The sequence below is a fragment of the Ammospiza nelsoni genome, chromosome 1 (genome assembly GCF_027579445.1).
Source record: "Ammospiza nelsoni isolate bAmmNel1 chromosome 1, bAmmNel1.pri, whole genome shotgun sequence".
In the NCBI taxonomy this organism is placed as follows: Eukaryota; Metazoa; Chordata; class Aves; order Passeriformes; family Passerellidae; genus Ammospiza; species Ammospiza nelsoni.
This window is the reverse complement of record NC_080633.1, coordinates 34183632-34203335: the sequence shown is the minus strand read 5'-3', so window position 1 is coordinate 34203335 and position 19704 is coordinate 34183632. Positions and strand designations below refer to the sequence as shown.

At 38.1% G+C, this 19704-nt stretch overlaps 1 protein-coding gene across 2 annotated transcripts in view; it reads left to right on the top strand.

The window, feature by feature from the left end:
• Positions 1–19704, top strand: part of SKAP2 (src kinase associated phosphoprotein 2) — a 121657-nt gene that overhangs the window by 72699 nt on the left and 29254 nt on the right. For both annotated transcript variants that reach the window (XM_059479741.1, XM_059479735.1), the window contains exons 7-9: positions 7194–7318; positions 8224–8287; positions 8686–8790. In XM_059479741.1, coding sequence (XP_059335724.1) covers positions 7194–7318; positions 8224–8287; positions 8686–8790 — 294 coding nt within the window. The remainder of the gene's footprint in view (positions 1–7193; positions 7319–8223; positions 8288–8685; positions 8791–19704) is intronic.

The window sequence follows — 19704 nt, the reverse complement described above, 5'->3', positions numbered from 1 at the left end:
TTTTAATACCTGTATTCAAAGTTAAGATGCATAGAAGCACATTCCCTAGCACTCAGGAGGTTGGTGTCACGTTAGGAATTGACTGTTGTATTTTGTGGGATCTCTTTCATTTATGGATCTATAGAGATGTTTTTTTTTTGGCTAATGCATTTAGAGCTTTTGCAGGCTGAAGATTGTTTGGGGAAGGTCCTCCTATCCATAATCTAAGGTTGTGGGAGGGGCACGTGGTCCATTGGAACTGTGTTGAATCACAGAATCATTTAGGTTGGGAAAGACCTCTAAGATCATAGAGTCCAACCATTAATGCAGCATTGCCAGGCCCATCACTAAACCCTGTCCTAAGTGCCACATTTGCACGTGTAATAAATACCTCCAGGGATGGTGGCTCCACCACTTCCCTGCGCAGCCTGTTCCAATACATGACAACTCTTTCAGGGAAAAAAATTGCCTAATACCCAATCTAAACCTTCCCTGGTACAGCTTGAGGCTATTTCTTCTTGTATTATCACTTGTTACTTGGAAGAAGAGACTCACCCCTACCTCATTACAACCTCCTTTCATGTAGTTGTAGAGAGCGTGGCATAGTTGGACTCCAATCAGTAATTCATGTAATTCATGGAAGAAGCAAACAAATCAGATGCATGAATTTCTGCCCTACCTCCATTGGATTGGTGCTTGTACTGCAGAAAAATTAGTTAATCTTGGTGTAGTGACTTGATCTTGTGATATGGGATGACCAAGTCACTCCTGAACCTGTCTTTGAATAAAAAAAGGTTTTTCTGGACTGGTCAGAGGTACTGTCTTCAGGCCTGTGATCCTATATAAAAGTGCCTGTTGCAGTGCAGAAGCAACTCGCTGTCACTGAGCAGAAACTGGACACCAGCCATGGCAGGCTAGCATGCTGTTAGAAGTGAGCTGTCACCTTAATGGTTGTGGGGGTACATGCTGCAGTTCACCACGCTGTTCAGCTGCACAGTGTCAGCATGGATGAGGTGTGTGATGAGGCAATCCTGAGCAGCTCTGTCATTTACTCACTGCAACTGTTTTCACTCCCACTGTTGTGGCCAGCAGTGGTACCTGCTGTAGCATGCTCTTGTGCTGGGGGCCTCCTTCTTTTACTGTGACCCTTGATGCTGTACCAGATAACTTGGACCATGTAGAAATTCAGAGTGTGTTCATACCCACTGTAGAACAGCACTGAAGTGTGTGTGTGGTGGCTTTGTGCAAATTGTGAACCTGGTTTCAAAGTGTTTAGGATTCCACACGCGCTTACTCCTGCTGCCTGCATCACTTTAGATGGATGATGGGCTGCTAGTGCCTCTGTGTTGGGGGATGTAATGCTGAGAGACAGCAGGGATTTCTGCATCCACCTTGGCTTGTTTTGAATTGTGTCTGGTTTTAAAACCAGACCATAGGTGAATAAACTGTGAAAGCTATTTTGTGTCTGCAGTGATGTGTCTTTTGTTGACCGAAGTTTGATTTTTTCATGCTTAAGTACCAGTGGAAATGTAACTGAGTGGTTAATATGAGGCTATAGGATGACTTTTTATTATTTGTATAGATTTATTGTTTCCAAAGCAGTTTTAGTTCTTCTAACCAAACTTCTCTCCTTTTTGCATTGGGAAAGCAAGAAGTGTGGAAGTGTATAAAGCTCACAAATGTGTAAGGAAGAGTTTCGGAATCATTTGCTCTAAGCTGAATGATGAAAAATAAGGCCTAGTCCAGAAATATATACTGCAAGATAAAGCCTGTGAAATACAGTAAATGGCTGTGTGTTTGTGTATGTGTTCACCTAAACAACTCCAAGCATCTCTTCAACAGTTGTGATGCCTGCAGGCCAGTGTATTTCTTGTTTCCCTCTTTTCTCTTCAGTTTTCTCCTCCATTTGGTGTAGCATTGGGTAGTGAAACAATGTAATTTTTCCAGCCATATAGACCGGTCTAAGTGAGTCACCTGCATTTTTTCTCTTGATCACCAATAAATGGAGTAGATGAAGAAACAAGGCTTAAAGGTTTGAGCTAATCACATGTCAGAAATAGGTGTTGTGGCATGCACGTGTGTATTTATGCCTGTGCTGCAGTATCAGTTGCCAGCACGTGGCCCACAGCATTGCAGAGGGCTGTGCTCAAATGTCAGAGCTGGGTGGGATTTTGAGAAACTTGCCTGGTGCTCCTTTTCATCGTCTTTCCTTCCATGAATCTTTTATAGTCCTCTCTTTTCTTTTCTTCCATGCAGTTGCACCCTGAATTGAGTGCCCTGGTTCCCTATCATTTTTCTATATGATCTCTGGCTGTTCCTGTGTCCTCAGACACCGAGATGGTATGGATAACCTTTCAGACCTCAAAGTGCCTGTGAATAAGGAAAGTTAATTTGTTGCTTTATAAATGATTGAATTAATGGCTTCATTACTTCTTTCTCACTAGGCCACAATGTTATATGCCCTTCTGTCTCAGCAAACTGGAGAGATCGGCTAAATGTTTAGCAAGACAGTAATTGATAACATTATGGTAATTTTTCCTCTGCTAATGGGCACTAAAAATTTATTTTCATTTTTATAACTTGAAAATGGTATCTGCTTGCCCACCAGTAATATGATATTAAAAAGGGGTATAATTCAGAGGCTTTTAGAAAAGTCTGAGTTTATTTTTTATTTTTCAATTTCTTTAGTTTTAACATGGACATGATAGTTCTGGATTTCTCTGAATAATAAGATCGTGATGACCAGGCCAGTGGTGAACTACTTCTATTTGGGCAGAAAAGGAAATTGTGCATGCTCAACAGGACTTCTTGTAGCAGGGTGATGGAAATCAAAGGCATCTATCTAATGTGTACTGAGTCTTCTGCTGTAAGACTGTTAAATTCAGACCTCAAGACTCACACTTGTTTTTAATAATGTGTTATTTGAAAAATAACTACTGGGTATAAGCAAACAGAATGTAAACAATTCAGTGCCCTAAATCACTTCTTCCATTTCTTAATTATTTTACAATTTCAGTTTCTCAGAGGACTAGATTAAAGGAAAAAAGAAGAAGAAAAAAAAGTTGATTATGTTTCAGATCTGCTGTCTTAAAGGGAAGAACTTCTGTGCATGTATTTGTCCAAAAGCTGGAAAAGGAATTACCATTTTGGAGATACTTACACTGAGCTATTTTTTGATAGCAGACATCCTGCACATGGAAAAGTATGCGAAACTACATTTAGCATGAAGCCATGTATACTGTAAAATCTTAAAGGTTCCTAATTTCAAGATGAAGAGAGTTAAATTATAGATTCTAATAGTATCTATAAATACTTTATCACTCTCTGAAATCTTTCTGTTTGCCTTCGTTCCTTATGTCTTTCTCTGTAACTTCTTTCCTTTCTACTATCCCAGTCCTCTCTGTTCTTCAGAGTGCACTAAGTCTTTTTACATGTGCTAATAATATGAGCACATTGCCTTAGGCCTCAAATTTACAACCCAGTAATTTCAAGATCTCATTGAAGGTTTACCCTTCTTTGTTTTAAATGTTCCCATGGACTAAGTTACGCAAGGTTACTTCAAAACGCTTTTTCTCTGCTTCCCTTGAGACTCTCTTTACCCAATATAATATTGGCCCTGTTTCTCTTAACAATGTTTAACTCTTTTTAGGATGAATGAAGTTTATATGTGAGAGAAATGTTTAAAGGCTTTCAAATTTTATTCAGATCTGAATTTCCTCTATGTTAAATATAACCCCCATATTTAGTTAATTTAAAATTCTGTGTACTAGCTTTGTTTTTTTTTTTTTTTCAATACTTAGTTCCTGACTCTCCCCTCTGCTATACTACTTTTTTGTGATTTTAAATTCCTGTTGCAAAATGATCTGCACAGACCCAGATTTATTTTTTCTGTTCTGTGCCTGACATAGGAAACAGGGGAAAGAGGAGGTTGAGCAGATGAGAGCAAAGGACAGCTTATGCTGAAATGAGATTTGGCTTCATTGTGGAACAAGTTATGCTTGATGATGTTCACAGTCCTTTTTATTTTTACAAGACTGATACTACACTTTTTGCATTTCTGTTTTATGTTTTTCTGGCACAACTTAGGGGTTTTCTGTGGTTGAATGTAACAACAATTTTTTCTTGATAAAATAACATACAGCAAAAATGTTATTGTGTTTCAGAGAAGTGTGTTCCATCAGCATATATCTCCCTAGTTCTTCCTAAATATGTTGTTGTATTCCTGCCTAAGCAAAACTCTGGTTCTGATTTGGGGATTCAAAATGAAAATTAAACATCTGTAATGTAAATGTGCTTCTTGAAGCTACTGTTGACTCCTGCTATAAAAACTACCGGTATCTAATTTTAATTCTCCAAGTAAAATCTTTAAGTCTTCAAAACATTTTAATATCAGAAACTATTTAATTCTCCCTAAAGCACAGTCTCCAGAAAATATTTCTGATACAAACAATTTAACTGGTGATGTGAAAGTTCACAGGAGTCGCTGTGGCCCTAATTGTACAAAGCATCTTGAAACCAGAAGCCCAGGTCAGTGCAAACCCGTTTCGCTGCAAGCCTGTGCCAAGCAGTGAAGTCGAGGTGATTGTTGAGTCTGGTGATGCCAGGATGGCTCTGCCTTCAAGCCTGCACCTGACTGCTCTGCCTGGCCGAGCAGCTGCTGTGGGTCATGGTTTGCTCCGTGGTGATCAAGGGGAGTCTGATCCTTTTCAGCTGGTCTCCAGTCCTAACTGAAAAGGTGTATTCTGCAAGAGCAAATGGCATTTTTAGACCTCCACTGTTTGTCACCATCAGAGCAGGCAACTGAGCTATAGCTGACCTGTGTTCTGCCATTCTGTATTTCTGGAGCCATTTCTCAGGACATACTGGGTCTTATCTCTGGCTTGCTGCCACAGGGAGTGTGAATTCATAGAGTCTTTCAACTATAACAGGTTCTGAGTCAGGGCTGTGAAGTACCTCGTTTTCTTAGAATTTCCTCATTTGCACCACACTGGACTTTATTCAGAGGTTACTGGTAAGACAATTGGAAGTAAAAGCAGCAATGCTAAATCTAGTCTATTGCTGTAATGGTCATTGAAAGACTATAATAGCAAAGGATGGATGTATATAAATATTTGGTGGTGTATACAGGTAATTTTCATTAGCACTGAAGTAGCGTGTTAAACCGTATAAAGAGAAAAACAATCAAATGTGATATGGATGTCATGCACCATCGTCTTCCAAAGTACAGCATCTTTGTGGTTTAACTGCAATGCTCTTTGAAAGAACGAGTACAGTGCAAAGATCATTCGAGATTAGCTCTGTAAAAGTGTATTACCATAAAAGGGATCATCCATGTCACAGAGAAGCAGTCTCAGAAATAATCCAAGAGAGTAAATTTGAATACTTGCCTCATTTTTATCTTGACAAAATGTTTTTACCTTTTGAACCTGGTATTTGTTTATTCTGCCTGCGTGTTCCTATCTTCTAGGGTTTTGATAAACCTCCAGCATGGGAGAGTGAGAAATTAATGTGTTTCCCTTCATCTTCTCCCTGAGGTCACAAGGGAGGGAACAATAACAATCCTAGGCAGAAATGAATTTCATTAAAAGGAACCTAGTTAACCTATTGCAAGTTATTATTTCTAATATCTACCTTGGTGTGATTTCATGAAATTTGCATGTGTGTGCTGTTTGAAATAGAGGTGGAGGATTGAGCTAATAGAAAATATTAGTACTATATTATTAGTACTTATTTAAGGCAGAATAAAACTTACTGTGGTTGAAGTGACTAGAAGTGAAAATAGAATGATGCCCCAGATTTTCTCATATGATTATGTTATTAGGTATTTGCTTGCCCTGGGTGAGAGTTCATAAAAAGGTGGGAAGGACAGAGAATATGTGTTGATGTGCACATAAGATTACTAGAAAGAATATTTGACTGATGAATGCACTCATGTCCATGTATGTTCACATTGCTTTGTTAGCCAATTTTTACCCTCTCAGGAGTGGAAACAGATTTTCTTTCCTATTAAATTCCCAGAAATATGACAAAAATTTGTTGAAAACAATAGTTTTCCTATTTTATTTACTGTAGAAATTTTCTCCTTTTGTTGACAAGCATAAGCAATGGATGCTCAATTTGCACCTAAGTTCTATTCAGCAATACTTAAAGTAGTTTGGTTGCTGTGCCTGGTGCTTATTGTTAATTAATGCTTTTCTCTTCTGTGTAAAAAAAGCCCGACACGAAATGACATTTTTAAAATATGCAACTGCACTTTGTTCTTTGTTTGGCTGTGCAAAATGTGAAATATGATGCCAGTCTTCACTTGAATGCTGCACTGTGATCTGCAGAAATTGCAAAACTTAATTACTTTTACATTTTTGGTTTGTTTTTAATATTTGCCAAAATATGCCAGAGCACATAAAATCTGCTGTAGAATTTGGTTTGAAGGGCTCGAAAGGAGTGCACAGGTGCCGCTTGCACAACATGCAGTGTATTTAAAGGCAGATCTGCTGTAAGTGATACTTTTATAAACCAGAACCTTTGAAAAGTAGAATATTGTCTTTAAAACAACCACATGGCTGTACCTAATAAACTGTGGTAGGGCTCAGTACTTTTATTAGCTAATTAAACATTTGCTGTTTTGAGAGAATGGCTTTTGGAATGAACACAGATGCACACACCTGAATTTATAGCAAAATTCATTCTGTATTTTTGCCATGTTGAAAGGAGGCACATCTGGGAGTGGGTGGGAGAATGTGAAAAGCAGCTTTTCCAATTGCTTAAAAAGAAGCTTGAAGTTTATTTTTTGAGTGAAGTGGTTAGTTTAGGAGGGAGCTCAGCAAGTTCTGAGCTAGACAGGTTTTCCCATTGGTTTACTGAACCTGAAAGAGACACTGATTTATAGGAAACGTGTCTTGCAAGTTCCAGTTCTTGGCTTTCCCTAGATACAAGTGTCATAACACGCACTTCTTACTAAATAAGACCACCATCTGCAAACATCCCCCTGTGGAATTCCTTAGGCATCCTACAGAAAAAATGTACTTTTGGGTACATCTTCCCTTAAAATAAAGCTTTATCTCCAGAAGCATCACTTAATCATTTGGCTAAAAACCTACGTGTTCTTTGTAAAATTCATGAAATAGAAAACAAAATCTGAATAAATGATAACCTGCTGAGCCACTTACATTCACTGTTGTAAATGAAGCTCTAACTTTGTTTTTTATCTCCAACAGACAAACAACAGAAAGGTGAATTTGCCTTAGAGGGCTACACCATCAGAATGAATAATAGCCTTCGGAAGGATGCGAAGAAAGATTGTTGTTTTGAAATCTCTGCTCCAGATAAGCGCATTTATCAGGTTGGACTTTTTTATGTTGACTTGAAATTTAATTGACAAAGCTGTTACAATTCCAGTTACTGAATTAGCATTTCAGTGAAACAACTGTCACTGATATCTTAATGAAAAAAGGAAGCCCTTGCTTGCATATATTGTATATTCATATATTAGGAAAAAAATCTGATTAAACATATGTATGTACATGTTCAAATATTATCTTTTTGGTCAAGAGCAAGGAAATCTATCATCTTTATCTGTTGGTCATTTCAATATTACCATTTTAATATCTATTGTATAGTGTGTCTGTGTGATTTCTTGGATGAATTAAATAGTAAAAAAAAAGTTAAAATATGTATCAGTGTTAAATACGTATTGTATTGGTCATGGCTTTTCAAGGAAAACCTACAAAAAGGCACATATCAGCTGTGCAATTCAGAGATCTATCAGCCAGACATCAATATGGAATGTAAGTTTAATAAGTTTTAAATATCTGAGATTGCGGTTGAAAGCCAGTTAATTAAGCTGTCAGGTAGTGTGTTGGAGTCTGACAAGAACATTTTTAAGAAAACTGTACCCAGCAGTCTAAAGAAATTCATGGGTGTCTTCTAATTGTCAAGGGCAAATTTTGTTCATCAGTTCTGGCTTTGACATTGATGAAGAGAAGCAGCTTTTTTCTGCACAGCTGCCAGCTGCTGATCAGAGTTTCAAATCCATCATCCTCTCCTTCAATTACGTAAATTTGTCAAAATTAGCTGTACATTATAAGAAGCATCCTTGCAAGAAAAGTACCAGAAGACATGAAAAGAATTGCTAATGGTTTCTGGAGGAAGTGACGGGAATGTTACCTTGCCTCTTTTTTATTGCTAATGAAATTGTAGTTGTGTTTTTGACATTACTGCTAGTAGTTATTAATAAGCATTTAATAGTTTACAGCTGCCACTCCCAAGGAAGCAGAGGAATGGGTACAGCAAGTCAAATTTGTAATTCAAGGTAAGCCAGCCAGTAGAGCAGTTGCCTTTATTGCCAATACTGCTTAGTGACAATTGTTCTGTCCATTTACTTATCTGTCATGTTAGTACCTGTAGGATTCCCACATGTCCAAGTTTTGAGTAGCAAGTCCTAATTTTCAATTGTATTACAGCTTTTATATGACTTTTCTCTTTCTTCAACATTATTGCTTTTCTCTCAGAATACTATCTAGCTTGAAAGCTCTCCCTTATATAAGCTCCTTCATATAAACCCTTTCTTACCCCTTGAACAGTGTAAAAAAAATAAGCAGAATGTACTGGAAGGAGCAGGTCATAGAAAAATTGTTTTCATTTTGCGTAAATTTCTGCTTAGGCATTCTTTTCCACTAGATGTTAACTTTTTAAACTGCTATTGCATAGATACAGGATCTAATGCTATTCCTGAAGAGGAGGAAGAGGCATATGATGATGTTGGACAAGCGAACAGTGACGCAATAGATGATAGCATTTATGAAGAAGTTAAAGGTATTGTTGGATTCTAACTGTGTGACTTGTGATCATTTTGTCTTCTCTGCTTCTAGTTTGATAACTCTGAGTGGTTTAAAGGAAGTGAGTAAAGTAGCACGATGAATAAGATACTTTTAGATTTCAGATTTTGCTATGACATTGAAAAAAAATATCTTCAGTTCTGAGTGAGAACAGTTTTCTTTGGTAGGGGCATCAAAATAGCACAGAATGTGTAAAAGTGAACTCAGGAGACCTTCAGCTCATTAACATTTTCTGGTATGCAATTTTTTTAATTAAAAAATTGAAAAGCCTTACAGCTTTTTCCAGGAACATGCCCATTATTTTTTTTTTCTTTATTCATTTTGGCATTTGTATTAATCAGAAGTTCTCTGTTGTTCGAAATGTTACCAGCTTCTGCCTAATACATGGTATTACAATCCTGCAAGAAAGCAATGTGTTTGTTTGAACAGACTCTGGAAATGAACTGCAAGGAAAGCAACATGAGTGTTGACACTGTTCTGTTTCATGTTTTCCAGCATGGCTATGATGATACAGAAACTTTTTACTGTGGATTTTCCAATGTGGTCGAACGATTATGCCTTTAAATGTCCAACTGTATCTGTTAAATGGCTAAACAAAAGAAAAACAGCTTGGCAAAATTTCTTGATTATAGACATTCAAGTATTAGGAGAAAGGTTGCTGTTCTTTATTAAATTTTAAGAAGCTGAAAAAAGAAATCAATTTTTCAGTTATCATTAGTTAACAAGTGGTATGACAATTAATAATCACTTTGTATGAAATAAGAGTTCTATACCCCTTGCTGTTTGGAGCAGTGCAATTATCAGCAATAATCTGAGAGGAAAAATTAGTTGTTTCATGTGATGCTCACTAACCTTCTGTATGTATTAGGTAGAATTTCCTGACCACTGGAGAAAAGAACATTTCACACTTCGTCTTGATTTTCAAATTAAGGTCATTTCAGTGAATAAAGGGTGAAAAAACCAAGATTCTCATGAAAATGAGTATCATAAAATTATAAGATATTAATTTATATATCTTTAGGAGCTGTTTTTTTGGGTTGTTCCCTATCTTTGAATTGTACCTAGATTACTTCAACACAGAAAGCATGTTCTGCTGAAGTGACATGCAGTGTGTCATGCATGCTGAAAAACTCTCTGCAATGAATATAAAAACTACATTACTGGGCTTAATTTTATAGCTACAAGATACATCCAAACCTTATTACAGTGCTTTTTGGATGTTGAGGTTCTTACAGAATGAGGATTTGTATGCTTGCTTATGCTTTTGTTAAAGAAGCTCTACATATATCCTGGGATAAATTACTCTTTTTTTGAGCTTCAGTTACCTTATCTGTTCATTTGAATGTCAGACAGTAAGTAGATCTGGAGCAGTAACACATAAAATACTGGGAGAAGGGCATTGGTTAATACAGACTTTGAGTTCTTTGCTTTGAGCTCTGTCTTCAGTGAATTGCTGCCTTGGTGTGATTCTGTAGGAAATTAGAGTATTTTCACTTGCATCCCTTTTTTATGACAGTTTTCTGGGAGCTGCTATCTCCTAATGTGGCTAATAAACCTGAAACGTAAAAACATCACAAAGAAGGGGTAGTTCAAGAAATTTAGTTTCAGTTTTTAGTTAATTTATTTCCCTGTGATCTTGGAGTGTGCTTCATTTTCATAATATCAAGTAGAGATTATCTTCCTTTATCTCAATCTTTTTCCATCTCATCTATTTGAATTGTGATCTTCTCAGGAAAGACCATTTTACTTCTTACAGTGGAGCTTTTAGTTTTGACTCCGATGTGTTGACATAATTAAGTAAAAATAAAGCATAAGTTTGCAATAGGTTTTTGGTGATTACTTAGTCCTTTTATCATATACTTAAAATGGAATTACAGACTTATGACTCTGAGGCCTTAGAGCAGTCCTCTTCTTCATTCATATCATATTGAAGAGTGTTAGATGAAATGCTGGTAGATAAACCTCACAGGAGTAGGCTTTATTTATTTTTTGTGTAGCTGTTCATCTAAACTTGATGGTAAAAGAGTATAAAAGAGTACATTCCAGTTTGGTTCATCTCCTTTAATTAGACCTGATTGGTTGCATTTAATTACACTTGGCTGTCCTTCCTATTTTCCCAGGTAAGTGAATTACACTTTCTTCCTTTCATGGTCAAAGGTGGAGCATCATTATCCCTGCTGTTACCTGGCATAATAATACAGAACAAATAAGAAATCTGGAATGCCTGTTAAGAGAACAGAAAAAAATTATTTGTACAGCTGCAAAGCTATGCTAAGCTCTGGAATGCAGAAGGCAAACATGCTAGATCCTTGTGAAGAGGGAGAAGAAATTAATCTCCACTTTGTTTTTATCCTCAAAGCATATTCATGTTAGAGGATTCTAATCCTCTGTTTTCACAGATCCACTAGCTTTATAAATATTGAATTTCAGGTGCACAGCTCATTGTACTATGTTATAATTTATTTGCTTATAATTTGCATTTTCTCAAGTAAGTAAAATTTTGCATTTCTATGGTTTTCCAGTGTTTTTATGCCAGCATTTTAGAAGAAAATTAAGCGAGTTCAGTTGATAATATTTAGTTTGGTATTTGAATAAAGATTTTTTGTATTAAAAAAAGCATGTTGATATTTTTGCATGGTTTTGAAAATTGGGAAATTTTGAGAACTGTGGCAGTAATCAGGACTGACACTGTATTCTCTAGCTATCTCATTGCTTAGCTATTTTTTTTTCTCCTGCTAGTGACAGGAGACAGTGTGGATGAATTTTCCAGGCAGAAGCTGGATATGTTCAAACCAGTATCCAGAATGCCAACAGACTATTAGCCTAAAGCACAGATTTCAGTGGTATACACCATGTACTGTCTGCTGGCAGCTTGATAGTTGGGAGGGGTACAAAGAGATGTAGGAAATTTAATCTTTTGATCTGTTAAGTCACTTTCTTCTTTAATAGCCCATACAAATTCATATTTACCATGAAGGATAATTTTCATAGTTCTCAGTCAGTGTTTTGCTGTGGTTATTCAGGTAAAGTAAAAAAACCATCAGAACTTTCAAAGAATTCCCAAGTTGTAAAACTTCCCTTGGAAGATTCTTCAGGAAAAGAAATCTTTATGCTGTCTTCAGCAAACTAGGGTTTAGTCTTGTTGGTTTTTAATAAAATCATGGAGGAAAACTTGGCTAAGCAAAATGTAAAATTTCGTTAATAAAGGACCATTTTTCTTAATTAGCTATTTATTTGCTACCTTAGTCACTATATAATTTTGCAGTCCACAGCTGAATGTTACAAGCTATAACATAGCTTCTGAAACTGTAGTATTAAATAACTCTGTGTTCTGGGTGGAGCTAAGTTGATGCATGGAGTTTCTAGCTTAGTGGGATTTTAAACAATGGAGTTGTCCTTGTCATAAAACAGAATATGTGCCAGCTTTAAAGTTGTTCTCGTCTGTTACAGCCCTTGAAGACAGGATTTTTTTATTAACTTGAGGTTTCAGTGACATAGTTTTAAGGGCCTTTAGTATTGTCTTCTGTGGTTTCACATCTGTGTGAAGCACATACCCAAAACTGCAATGCCAACTACTGCCTTCCCCCTTAATCCTGGCTTCAAACTCAGCTCAGTTTGTGTGCTGTCTACCACGCTCTGGCCCAGTAGGAAATAAGAGGTGTTAATCTAAGCTAACATCTTGATTTCCAGTTTTGTGTTGGTTTTTTTCTTTTGTTCTCTTTCTCCTCACAAACTGCATTATAGCCGTACTTTCCATGGTATGCAGTATAATTTCCATTAAAATGATTCTAAAGATAAGGTTTTCTTCTTATTTTGGTGGTGCTTATTTGCTGCGTGGAGGTAAAACTCCCTTACAGAGCCCTTACAGAGCAGATAAGGTTGTAAATCCTTGTGGTGGTTTGACCAGAAAGAAGTGGAAATTCTGGGATGTTCTGGTCAAACCAATGGGTGCTTGGATTTTGATATTGGCACCTGGGCTAGCCAGTGGGTTTTAGGACACACCTCCGAGAACACCCAGGGGTTAAAAGCAGAGTTTCGGCCCTGGGAGGCTCTCTTGGGACTTCGAGGGACCGAGGTTGGAGCTCTCCCCCGTTCAGCCGCTGCCGCTGGGCGGGGGGAGGGGCAGCCATGCGGTAGGCCTGGGCCTGGACAGACATGGGAGTAAGGAGGCCTTGGAGGATGGAAGGGTGGAGAGCAACAAGAGACATCGGGCAGCCATCCTTCCCCCCCCCCCCCCCCCCCTTTTGGAGACAGAGAGACAGAGAGGGAGAGAGTGCAGCCTGTGTTACCTTGAAATTCAGTAAATATGTGCTGGCAGCAGGCAGCCCGGCTGAGGAGATGGGGGGTGTACAGCCAGGAGTCCAGCCGCCTGGAGGAGTTTTTAACCCCCTTTGGACAATGAAAACCCTACAGAACATTAACCCTTCCTAGACGTGTGATAACAGTGGAGGAGGACGAAGGAAATGAGTGAGTGATGAAGGCCTGGACCAGAGAGAGAGAGAGAGTGAGAGATATTGAAAGAAGGGAGAAGATGGAGTGGCATTTTATGCTGGACTCTTTTGTGTAGCCATGGACAGAGCTATCTTTCCGTGAGATACAGAGACTGAGTCCAGGGGGAGAAATGTCCCAGTGCCAGAGAAGATTCAGTGTGGGTACCCCTCGGCCCCAGGGGGTATATAAAATATGGGGGGGACGGATGTCCCAAAGGTGAGAGTGTGAGATACTGTGGTTTTCTGGAACTGGACAAAGCATCCTTAAAAAAAGACAACCCTGGAAGCAGCCCTGATCCCTGTTCGGTGGTGAGAGCACCGGAACAAGGACGGAAGAGGCCACCACGACACACGGAAGGACTCCCTCTCCTCTTGAGGAGCTGAAAGTCTAATCTGAAGGGTGGTGTTGGACTTAGAATTGGTGATTTTGGAGGGATGTATTGTATTGGGAATTTAGGGGGGAGGAGGAGGAGAGTGTTTTTGTGAGGTTTTCATTTTCCTTGTATTTTTCTCTTTTGTGTGTAGCTTAGTAATTGTTTGTGTGTAGTTTAGTTAATAAAATTTTCTTTATGTTAAGTTTGGAGCCTGCTTTGCTTATTCCTGGTCACATCTCACAGCAGACACCAGGGAGAAGGTGTACCCATGGGGCTCTGGCTTTGCCAGGCCCAAACCATAACAATCCTGGAGCACTGTCATGTGCCATAAGACTGGTATTGGGGCTTTGTGTCATCTCTTCTTAGCCCGCTCATAACACAGAGAACTTTCAGGTGAGAAATTGCTAAGGATGGGTGAGATCCAGTGCTGTGGTGATCTCCAGCCAATACAACTTGGCATCAGTTCTTAGTTTTTGGTAAATTAAACTTGAGGATTAATTCAGTCTCTGATTGAGCACAGGATGATGGGAATGGAAACCTGGGGTTTGTCTTTTGATTCCTGTTATCAGTCTTCTGCCAAACTGTTTGGTCAAACCCAGGTTTCTGGGCAATAATTCTGTTTTGCAGCATAGTTGGAAGCTTAGGTAGGGAAACTCTGTCACTAAGGCAAAGCTCAGGGAAAGGTAAGAAATGTCTTAACTTTCAGGCAATGAGAAATGTGCTGTCAAAGAAACACTTCAATTTGTTTACTTATTTTAAACAGAGCATTTTAAATAGTTAAAAAATTACATTGATGTTGTTTCAGAACATTTCTGACATTGAATGTGAAGGTAGAGAATGAACATCTGTTTCCTTCTTATGATTGTCTCTTTAATCAGCTTTCATGGTTTATTTTTTTCTAACAGTAAACTGCTGCAGTTAGGCAGCATAACAATACCATCTTCGTCCTTTCCTGCTGGACTGCTACAGTTTTGAAGAAGCAACTTTTTTAATGATGTTGTACACTTTTCATGAGCATAAGCGTGGGAGAGGGGAAAGAACATGTTCTCCAATTTCTCCATGTTCTTCAATATTCTCTTCTTGGAAAGAAAGAAGTAATGATTATGTAGTGGAGTTTAGGTTTCATCTGTCAGTCATGAATACTCATGGCATATATTTGTTTTCTCAAGATATAATGTCATATATATTGACTTCTTGACACTGGAAGTGAAGATTTCACAGCGCTGTGTTAATGGAAATTCTTTTTCAGGACACCTTTGCTTCTTACAGCCCAATCAGGGTATGTGGGCCAAAACACAGCGTTTGGTGCCAAGCAGTCCCAGGTGTGCATTACAACTGCACAGTCAGTTCCTAAAACCAGTAGGCTTTAAGAAGAAACTGTTAATTTGCCCTTGCAAACCAGAAGAGTAGGTTTAAGTCAGCAGAGACATGGGTGATTATGGAGTCTGAGATGTTACCTGTGATCATTGCTGCTAAGTCATTAGATTACATATCTTGGCACATGGTCCAAATTCCTCGCTGTGTTTATTGCTTGCCTTCGGTAGTTAGGGAATTCTTTAGTTCTCGTCCAGAAGTTGTATATAATGCTGATGTGCTGTCACTTTTTTTTCCACAAAAAGAATTCTAAGTGCTTTTAATTAGCAGATGATTTCAAAGTATAAAATATAAGTAGGGTCAGGAATAATTGGAGTTGAAAAGACTTGTGTGTAAGACCAGCATTTTTGAGGACAGTACTAAATATAAGTTTTTAAAGTAATTTCTGAAAGTTTTTTTGAATAATTTCCATGAAAACACCTTTCAGTTTCAAGAACACAGCAATGGATTTTTTTTCTTTTAAAACAGGATTCTACAATATTTTTTTCCAAAAATATGATCTCAGAGTTCTTAAGAGGTACTGTTCAATTGTTTAGCCAACATATTATTGTATAAAGAGAGTATTTTTGCACATACTTTCTTGCTGATAGGTGAAGAATAAGGACAAGGGGGTGCGACAGTGTTCTTACTCAGCTGTAATTCAAAAGCAATTAAAGTAATACAAGAACAGTGAAAAGCAGATGTGAACTATGAATTAGTGTAGAGAGTAATAAAGGAAGAAATTTATTTTTTAGGTCCAAGGCGTGTTGTTTTGTTGTCTTGATCACTGGGATTTGGAATCTGCTAAGTGTCAGACATGGAAATGATTGAAAAGCAATCTCTTTTAACTGGATATTGTTGAATCCCAGCAGCTTTGATGAAATGGAGCTGTGTCAGAATTCTGTCACTCTGGGTTTTGAGGCAATACTCTTATGGGATTTATATTTGCCTTGAAGTTATCCTTCAGCTAGTACTAAATGCTCACAGAGACATTAATTACGAATTCAGAAAAATATTTAAAGACGTTGCATCCACAAGGTGGTTAGGAACTTGATACCTGGACCTCAGCTTTTGTTTGCTACAAGAGCTTGGGCATTATCTTCAATTACTGTAATTCTACATCTAAAGAGGGAGCCCTTCTTTCCATTGATGTTGGGTGTCAGTGATGGAAGAGGAGGTAAGACAATCTGGTGTAGCTGAAAAGAATGAGATGTGCATTGAGTGGGAAGTGGCAGGTCTTTGTGAGGAAAAATAAGGTTCACAGGCTCTTCTGCATTTCTTTTAAAGTGAGTATAAAGTGGCCGTCTGTGAGCAACAGGTGGCCCATAGCTGTCAGAAAGCCTACTGTCCATGGTGCAATTCACCTCCTGCTCCCTCATCACACACACTTCTGCAAAAGTCAGGAGGCCAGTAAAAGTGGAACAATAACTGAGTATTCATATTTAGTCTCATTTTCATGTGAGAGGTATATGGACTGGTTGGACTCAGGGTGAGTCTGATAATGTTCTTTATTTATATGTTATTCAGTGATATACCTCTGCTGCAGAACATTTGGTCAGTTGCGAGATTCAAAGCAGTCAGTTAAAGTATCTACAATAAATGGAAAGTGTATGCTATTAAGGATAGCTATTTGTTCTCCTTCCTTGGAACTGCATGAGAAAATTCATAGTTTTCAGATGTTTCAGGCTTCATAGATTTCAGAGTTTACAGGTGGAGAAAATAGAAATTATTTTCCTGATGTTGTGGTCAACTCTTAGAATACATCAAAGGAGTTCATATGGGAAAGGCTTTGTTTATCAAAGTCTCACATTAGCAAATGCCGGATTTTATTTATGTATTTCAGACTTTAAAAGAGAAGTACTTGAAAATCCAATCAGACCAAAAACGTAAACCAAAGCCGACAAAAAATACACCACTAAAAATCCTGGTGTCTAGTGGCATTTTAAAACTTACTTGCTTAAAATTAGAAGATATATGAAAAATGGAGGTACTTCTAATCATACTTTTCTATGTTTAAAGAACTCCTTCAAAAAGTAATTAGTTCACAAATTATTGAAATGAATTCACTTATGGAAAAGTTGTTTTATTGCAGGTACTGGTCAGTAATTTTGATTCTATTTTCAGTGTACCACCATTAAACAATGACTCTATTGATTTGTAAAACCAGTCTGATGTGAACAGTATTGTTATTAAGAGACAGAATCCTGTCTCAGAAAAACTTGTCATTGTGTCAAGAAAAAAGTCACACAAAGTAATTTTATTTTGAATCATAGTTTTTTCAGTGTTGATTCTGTTTCTGGCAGCTGGCTTCATGTGAAATGTGAACAAAGCTTTGTTATGCATGCATGTCTTCAATGGGTTGGGGACCCAAAGTATTTTGTTTTGAAAGCAAAGTTTTCTATGGTGGCACTGTTTTTATGTAATTAAGAAGCAGTGGAATACACTTTATGCAAGCATTCAGAGAAGATGTCTTGTTATGTGAGATAGTTTATTAAACATAAATTTTGGGAGTTGCTGCAGTTTATTGTTAGAAGTAAAATGTAAATTTTATTATATATATTTATGAAATTAGAAATACGTATTGGGTCCATTCTACTGCTTGGGTATAAATGTGATAAATACTATCTAGATAGATCAAAGAACCTTAATTTTTTGAATTTGTGATGAATGACTGCATATCAGGCTATTAAAACCATTAGATAGAGTATTTTGAGAAATGAGCAACCAGAGGTTATGTGGTGCCTCAGGCTATCGCTTCTCAACTTTTCTGGTTTCCACAAGGTAGCTATTAAAAAACCATAATTTGTACAACTGAATTCTCAAATAAGACCCAGCAAGGTGGGCTCTAAAGGCTGAATTAATAATTCTGTTACTGTAGATGCAAATATCTGATTTGAATTTTTCAGCCTTAGGAAATGCGTCAGCATAAATCCTTTTGTAAATGTCTTTTCCTTTCAGTTTGCTACTCACTTTTCTTCCCACTCTCCTCAAAATGGAGGCATTAACCAAAGAAAATACTACCAATTAACCAGAGTTTTGTGAATTTTTTTGGCTGTACGCATGTGTATCTGATTTGTTTGTGTGTTGGAGTGTACTGTGTTTGCAATAGATGTCATGTTTAGTTTACACCTATAGAAAGCAGGTAACACAGGAAAAAGCTGCTTGTTTCCTTGTCTTGGCTGCTGCTCCCTGGGCTGGCTACAAGTTTTTGAAAGAAACAGGATGGTTGCTCCTAGGAAAGGAAAATGGTCAGCAGGGTCCAGCTCCCGGACCACATGGTGGACCAGGCAGAGAGGGCAAGGTGTCGCAGTCTGCTGTGCCCTAGAGGCCACAGAGGGATGCTCCAGGAAAGTGCAGGGTGCAGGCACACAGGTAAGCTTCAGCAGCAAAGGGCAGAATCTTTTCTTAAGAAGTCGGAAGAGACTGAGGAAAGTTTTTTGGCAAGTCAGTGAGATTTGTGTTAAATGGCAAGATAGGAAGACAGTCTTCTTGTCCAGAAAAGGGATGGTTGTCACAGCGGATGTTTTGTTTCAGTCCTTTTTTTGAAGTCTTAACTTTTCCTCCACCTAAAAACTGTGTTTTAATGAAAACTAGTTTAGGATCTCTGGAATTTACAATATCCTTAAAGAAGATGTTCCAATACTTCCATCTTTGGGTTGTGGAAGTGTTCTGTCTTAGCAGTCTGTAACAATTATTCTGTCCTTGAATCTTAACATAGAACTGGGGATCAAAGGGAGGAATTGCGTTTTCAAAAGAAAGCATTATCTACCGGAAAGCCTGTGGATCCTAGCGTGAGGGTCGTGCTTCCGTTGTCCTAAAATATACTAACTGAATTTATCTTGTTTGCATACACCTCTCAAATTTTACTTCCTTAAAAATTAAGAAGAAATATTGGGAAGAAATACTTTGCTGTGAGGATGGTGAGGCACTGGAGCAGGTTGTTCAGAGAAGTTGTAGATGGCCCACATCGCTGGAAGTGTGTTAGGGTGGGTTGTGTGCAGCTTTGAGGAACCTGATCCGGTGGAAGCTGTCCCTGCCCATGGCATGGGTGTTGGAATGAGATATCTTAGAGGTTACTCCCAACCCAAATGATTGTATGATTCTCTGATAAGAAGTGACACATTTCCACCAGTAGATGCTGAACAGCAGTTTCAGATAATTCAGTTAACAAAAGTTCAAGACAGGTATGATTTTGTTATCACTTCCATACAGGTCATAAAACCTATGTAAACCTGGATAAACTGCCTATCTCAGACATACAAGTAGTGCTCTTACAGTGCACCTGGGACTGTGTTGTGTTTCTGGCAGTCCAAAAGCACCATCTTGGAGTGAATTCTAGTAGTGTGAAACTCCAGGAACCATGGGTTCTTTTGAGATACATCTGCATGCCAATCCCACACTGACCTGGGGAGCTGCCTGGGGAGCAGTTGTCATCTCCTGCATATGAATTATTGCCATGTCCCAGTGTCCTGCCTCTTCTCTGAGGTGCATTGTGGTTTGTGGTGTGTAGGGCCAGTAAGATCTGACATCTGGAGTGGTGGCTCCCAGTATGGACCTAATGTATGAGAAATGAAGAATGGGATAGCATTTGTAGAGATTAATATGGGACTGTTATCCCTAATGTCGTACTTGTAAACAGTGTGCATTGCAAGTGTAATTTTCTGCATATTTCTC